At 43.0% G+C, this 6,763-nt stretch overlaps 1 protein-coding gene across 1 annotated transcript; it reads left to right on the top strand.

The window, feature by feature from the left end:
* Positions 1-4,141: 4,141 nt before the first annotated feature.
* On the top strand, positions 4,142-4,644 carry LOC119826448 (60S ribosomal protein L27a). The gene has a single exon (XM_038347785.1). It carries the CDS (start codon positions 4,156-4,158, stop codon positions 4,600-4,602), a length of 447 nt encoding a protein of 148 aa, XP_038203713.1. The 5' UTR covers positions 4,142-4,155; the 3' UTR covers positions 4,603-4,644.
* Positions 4,645-6,763: the final 2,119 nt, after the last annotated feature.

Genomic DNA, 6,763 nt, shown 5'->3' with positions numbered 1-6,763 from the left:
ACCTCAAAGACCTCCCTCAGTGACACACCTCCTTCAGCAAGGCCACACCTCCTAATCCTTCCCAAACAGTTCCACCAATTGGGGACCAAGTATTCAAATCTATGAGCCCATTCTCATTCAACCCAAAAACCCCATCTTTGCTCAAAATGACAAAATTAATCATTTTCTAAATTCTAACATTATTTTATTATATATTTTTAGTTTATTTTCAAAAGCTCAAATATATGCATGTACACACACACACTATATGCCTCTTGTTGAAAGAAAGGAAAAGATGTAACACAGTAAGAATAAGGTAGAAAAATACACACGGTTCACGTGCACAGAGGAAGCAGAGTGGCATACATCCCCTGACCACCCACCAGACTTCCACACACGGTTCTCTTTCCCTGCTCTGTCTCTAAAGTTTTCTTTAAATTAACTCATCACTGTGTGTTTGAGAGCACCCCGAGGTCAGAGGACACTCTATGGGGTCAGTTCTCTCCTACCCTTACGTAGGTCCCACGGATTGAACTCAGGGCATCAGGCCTCTTCAGGAGACTTTTTACCCGCTGAGCCATCTCAACCATCCGTTGCCTTTATTCTTTCTACAGGAGCATTAGCACTGTCCCTCTGCGTCAGTCACACAGATCCAGGAGCCCTGCTTAGCTGTGCCAGCCTGTATACTGCGGGGCTTCACTTCTCTGGGTTTCAGACCTAGCATCCTTAAAAATGATTTTAAAGGGAATTCTGGTCCTACCTACCTCAAATCATTTTCCGGAGAATTGAAAGAAATAATGCATCTAACTCAAGAATTCTACAGTGAAACTCAGTGAAGGTTAACCCTGGGGTTGAGGACACAGCTCAAAGGTAGAACGCGGGACCTCACTCACGCACACACATTAAAACTAACATTATCCATCAAATAATCACCTCGTATTTCTAGTATAGAAGCATCCCAGCCTGTTTAATTACTTCCTTTGTCTCAGAGTCCAGTGTCCCCCTTGTGAGGTGCAAACTACTGTGTTGAATGTTGCTTTACATACACAACCGACAGCCCGAGTGATCCTTTCTGTGGCACAGCCTCTCGATGGTGGGTATCTGGGTGCCACAGGCAGGCAGGTTCTAATGTAATTGATTGGCTCTTCCCTACGAGAGGCTATTTAAATTCTCCATGATGATTTCTTTCTTTTAGTTTTGGTTATGATGTTACTGGCCAGTTCTTCAGTTTATGTTGATATGTTCCTCATACACTTACAACTATCAGTCATTTTCTTTGTGGTTTCTTGAGTTGCTCATGCTGAGAGTAAGTAAAATTCTGGATTCTTATTCGATTTCCTTTGGTAATTTAAAAAAGTCACATTTAAGTTGTTAACCCATTAGAAATCTATTTGTTGGGTGGTTGGAGTTGTAAAGGTTCATAAGCATTAGTATGATCTTGTGTGGCTTCACACGGGGCTGAACGGGTGTGTAGTATTACTGACACATGCGGTCTCCCGCCTATGACTCCAGTCAGCAATAGGTCTTGGAGTCATTTTTAATAGGGAAGAGGGGTTGAATCGCACCTTCTGGGCTCCATCTTACATCTGTGGAATGTAATGCAGAGTTCCATCAGTTCATTTCCAGAGTTTTCCTGACACAATCTGTCACTGTGCCCTCTGCCTAGCTGGCCCTGGGGTGTGCTCTAGTTTCTCAGGAGACACAAATAGGACCGTCAGGTCAGTGAGCTGAGCATGTCTTGAGTTTTACTAGACACTGCCAAAATACCTTCTCAACTGAATCCCCAGTTTAATTTATTTTTAAATTATTTTTCATTGATTAAATCAAAGCATAAAGACTGCATATGCCAGAGGGTAACACAATGTTCCAATACAATGGGCAATCAGAAATCAGATTCACCTTCTATCTCTCCTTAAACATTCATTATTATTGATATTGTTATAATTGTGCTTCTTAGAGCCAAAGTCTCATGTAGCCCAGGAAGGCTTCAGATTTACCATGTAGTTGAGCTCGGCCTTTGGTCCTTCTGCCTCCACCTCCTGAGTCCTGGGATTGTGAGTGTGTACACCATCATGCTTGGCCTATTTTCTCTTTGTTTTCAGAAACAGAGTCTCTATACAGTCCTTGCTGGAATGGAACTTGCTATGTAAGCCTGCTGGCCTTAAACTTTCAGCAGTTTTCCTGCCTCTGTTTTTTTCTTTGTAGTAAAAGTTTTAAATCTTTTTGTCTCACAAGAACTGCACCAAACCTTACTGTGCCTGGCACCTGTGCTGCAGGACAGATGCACTATCTGGCTCTTCTTGCTCGTATAATATTATGTCCACAGTGGCTGTGTGTATGAGAGCATTTTGTTTATGTAAATTCCCAGAGAGAAGGGCTTGAGAGATGGCTCAGAGGTTAAGAACAAAGGAGTCCTTGCCGGGGACCCACGTTCAGGTCCCAGCACCGTGGCTGCGCATGCTCATCTGTTACTCCAGTTTCAGGAGATCCAGCGCCCTCTTCTGGCCTCTATGGGCACTGCTGGCACATTGTGTACAGACATATACGCAAGCAAAATACCCACACACAGAACATAAAATAAATAAGCCTTAAATTTATATTTAAAAAAATCCCAGAATGTTTCCAGGCAGCTCTGTGCTAGCCTGATCCTTTGTCTGTTTAACTGTTAGTTGGAATTTAGAAAACCCACAGACTGGGGCTGGATCAATATGATGTGATGGCTTCAAGTTTTTAAGCTATAGATGAGAAAGATTTTTCTGTAGTGTTCTCTATAAATCCTGAGCGGGCTGTTTTCTGTAAAACTGCTGCGCCCCTTTCTTTTAAAGGTGCTAGACTTTTAGCTGTTGCAGGGAAAATTTTGGACTCTGCTTACAAACACAGCTAATATAACCCACTAACTCAGCAGCCACAAGCGTCAGGCCACAACAACCAGGCTGACCAGCTTAGCACAAGTCTAGCTATTTCATTCCCCGAGTAGGAAGCCGGCGTGTGAGAGGCGCATGCGTATCTGCTTCACCCCAGCGCTGTTCACGGTCGCCAAGACGTGAAATCACACGAGAAGGTAAATAAAAGGATGCATGTTCACATGTACACCTATACACTAATGTGCAGTGTCTTATTCAGCCACAGACAGGGAAACTACACCGTTTTCCTGGAAACTGATGGAACAGGAGCTCATCCTGTTGAGAATCATTAACCAGAGAAAGAAAAAAAAAATGCCACAGACTAACTCCAAAGAAAGGACGGAAAGGGAAGAGGTCCTTGGGCAGTGAGACGAGGCATGGCAAGAGCAGGCATGCTTTGTGTAATTAATATGATCCACGATGAATACATAGTAAGAAACGCTGATGAAGAAATAGGACAATCACTAAAATACTTCCTAAAGTGAAAAATATCATTAATCTGTATATGCATGGTGTGTGAGTGTGTATGTGTGTGTGAGAGAGTGTGTGCCATATGTGTGTGTATAGTGGGTCATTTACGGTACGGGTATGTGTGGTGTGTGTATATGATGTGTATATGTGCGTTTGGTGTGTGTGTATGATGCATATGTGTGTGTTGGATACTTGAGTCTTTACCCTTGTGATAGCTTCAGATGCTTTATCAGAACAGAATCAAAACTCACAGTGGCTACCACATTACTGTGAAGTGAAGCAAGACACACTGAAAACCAAGGGTCACTGTAAAATTCCGGACCTTGTTCTACTTTCTGGGTGCTGAGATTATAGGTGTGCAAGGCTGCTCTTGGTTTATGCATTTCGGGGACCAAACTCTGGACCCCAGGCATTTTAGGCAAACATTCTATTAACTGAGCTACACCCTCCGCCTGGTTGGCTTTGCTTTTTGAGGCAGCATCTTGCTAGGTAGCCCAGGCTGGCTTAAACTTACAAGTCTTTTGAGTGCTGGAATTCTAGGCACATGCCACCACACTGAGCTCAGTAGAGAATATCTTTCTAAAGATGTATAGCCGGGTGTGGTGGCACACACCTTCAATTCCAGCATCCAGATCTCAGAGTTCTCAGCCACCCTGGTCTACACAGAGAGTTCCAGGCTAGTCTCCAAAGCAAGCAAGCAAAAACAAAACAAAAAACAAAAACAAAAAACAGCTGAACAAAATATCAACTCCCCAAAACCTCAATTAAAAAAACAAAAACCGCTTTCCTTTCTGCCACCGCCATGCCATCCAGACTGAGGAAGACCCGGAAACTCCGGGGCCACGTGAGCCACGGCCATGGCCGCATCGGTAAACACCGCAAGCATCCAGGAGGACGCGGGAACGCTGGAGGCATGCATCATCACAGGATCAACTTCGACAAATATCATCCAGGTTACTTCGGGAAAGTTGGTATGAGGCATTACCACTTAAAGAGGAACCAGAGCTTCTGCCCGACTGTCAACCTGGATAAACTGTGGACACTGGTCAGTGAGCAGACCCGGGTCAATGCTGCCAAGAACAAGACTGGAGTTGCTCCCATCATTGACGTCGTGCGATCGGGCTACTACAAAGTTCTGGGGAAGGGAAAGCTTCCTAAGCAGCCTGTCATCGTGAAAGCCAAATTTTTCAGCAGAAGAGCTGAAGAGAAGATAAAGGGTGTTGGAGGTGCCTGTGTTCTGGTGGCTTGAAGCCATTCAGGGAGGCCAATTAAATGCTAACATTTTCCAAAAAAAAAAAAAAAAAAAAAAAAAAAAAAAAAAATAAAAAAACAAAAACCAAAACTAAAGATGTTTAAAAAAAAAAAAAACAAAAACAAAGAGAAACAAACCACAAAGTGAGGAGAATTAGAAAGTAAACTTGCTATCTTTTCTCTTCCTCTTCCTGCCTCTCACCATGATTTTAAATTGGGGAGTCCTCACTTGATTCCAAGTCCCTCAGTGCTAGAGATTTAGGAGTACTTACTCTCGCTGCTGCACTGAGAACTCAATTCTAGCTCTGTTCAATCTATCGAAGCACACCGTCAACAGGAAGCATTTCTCCTGCGGACAGCTCCTCACCGCAGCTTCTGCAGAGCAGAGGGCAGGCTGCGGGGTTGGGTGTGCGGATCTGAAGGGAACAGGGGGGTCAGGCTGACTGTAGGCACAGAACACCCAAGGTTACGGACAGTGTTTGCGCCCTCAGTTCACGGTTCTTTATGTAGCTTTGCTTATGGGCTGTTTAAGGTAATTTCAAAACCATTTCTGTCACATATTATGTCAAAAGAATAAAATGGCTATAAAATGTTCTGATTCGCTGATTAATTTGGCTTCTAAAATTATATTATACCAGTTTTTTTAAAAAAATGTTTTAACTGTTTCCAAATGCAATTATCTTGAAATAACTATGAATAGACTATTGGACATAACAGAAAAGACAGGCTTTCGTAATGTATTAAAGTACCTAATTTAGTAAGCTGAATAGCAGGGACCCGGAGAATCCATTTTTGAGTCTGTAATTATAAGTTAAGTCACTATTAAAATGACACGCGTATATATTTCCAGTTTAAAATAATTAAAGCTTCAAGCCATCCCGACGCTTTCACTCACAACAGGAGACACTTGGGAACATATGAGCTCATACGTACACAGAAATATTTCATTATATTTATCCCCCGTACTTGACAAATGCAGTCTGTCTGTATTCTCTTCTGGAATCACCTCTCTTCACCAGCTGACATGCATTTTAACCAGGGTAGCTAACTGTGAAACGGCTAGCTAACATTTGAGAAGCGGAAGTAACGAGCGAGTGACAATCCTTAAGCATACCCCAGCCTCGGGGAGTTGCATGTCTCCAGGGTAACTGCTCCTCCTGTTTGATTTACTCACAGGTATCATTAATGCCAAAGCTACACAACCTTTCTTGCCCCTGTGCCACCCTCTCTTCAGGTTTGTAGTGGTGCTTGCTTATCTATTTCAGTCAAATGTATTTCTTATTAAAAAAAAATAAAAAGAGTGAGAGGCCTGACAACACAGTGTTATCGAATTTTCTCAGCTGAGACCCACATGTCATTCGGCATTCAGACATGCGTGCGCGTGATTGATGGATGGGCTTGTGACAAATAAAACTAGGATCAACAGCTTTGCTCCTTTCCCCCATCAGAGAGCAGAGTAAGGCATAACTCCGCAACAATAGCAGGATTAGGGATGCATTAGCTACACATCGACCAGAACCATCCATCCCCATCAATACCTCACACGCAATAACCCGAAGCTATGATAAGGAAACAAAAGAAGGAGAAAAGAGACAGGAGAAAACAAATCAATAAGAGGAGGGCTTGTCTGAAAGCCGCCCTGGCCAAAGAAGACCCCCCTCTCTGCATTCCAGGGACTCTCGCCGCCGAGTGTGGGGACACCTTACCCAGAGTTTACATGGGGAGCAGAAGGGCACAGGCTTGGGATCTGGATTGTGGTCTCAATAACATGTTGTAGTATTGATGCAGTGAGCCTGCACCCCCAAAATTGCCTTTAAAGAAAGAACACCTTTTACCTCAATGGTTCAGACCCTGAGTGATCAGAGAGGTCATGGAGACACAGTGGGCAGAGTGTGTGTGTCAAAATCCTCATGGAAACATTCTCGTAAATATGGGTTGGCTTCACCACTCCCGATTGACTGGTTCCGTGAGACACACAGAAAGCATAAATTTTATTGCTTAATGGAAAAACACGTATACCCCTTTGACAAAAACTAATGCCAATCTTAAGTCTTACTTTTCTAGGTAGTTTTTTTTTCTTACAAAATCTTTTTACACAAAAAATTTTCTTTCTTTTCAAATCGTAGAATATTTTGATGATAATTTCATCATTTTCGCCC

Source organism: Arvicola amphibius, chromosome 11, assembly GCF_903992535.2.
Source record: "Arvicola amphibius chromosome 11, mArvAmp1.2, whole genome shotgun sequence".
NCBI classification, from domain to species: Eukaryota; Metazoa; Chordata; class Mammalia; order Rodentia; family Cricetidae; genus Arvicola; species Arvicola amphibius.
The sequence above is the reverse complement of the archived record's forward strand: the minus strand, read 5'-3'. Positions and strand labels throughout refer to the sequence as shown.

What these genes read in the sequence shown, in the direction of transcription:
- LOC119826448 (XM_038347785.1), top strand. Translation starts at nt 4,156, where the DNA reads ATGCCATCCAGACTGAGGAAGACCCGGAAACTCCGGGGCCACGTGAGC.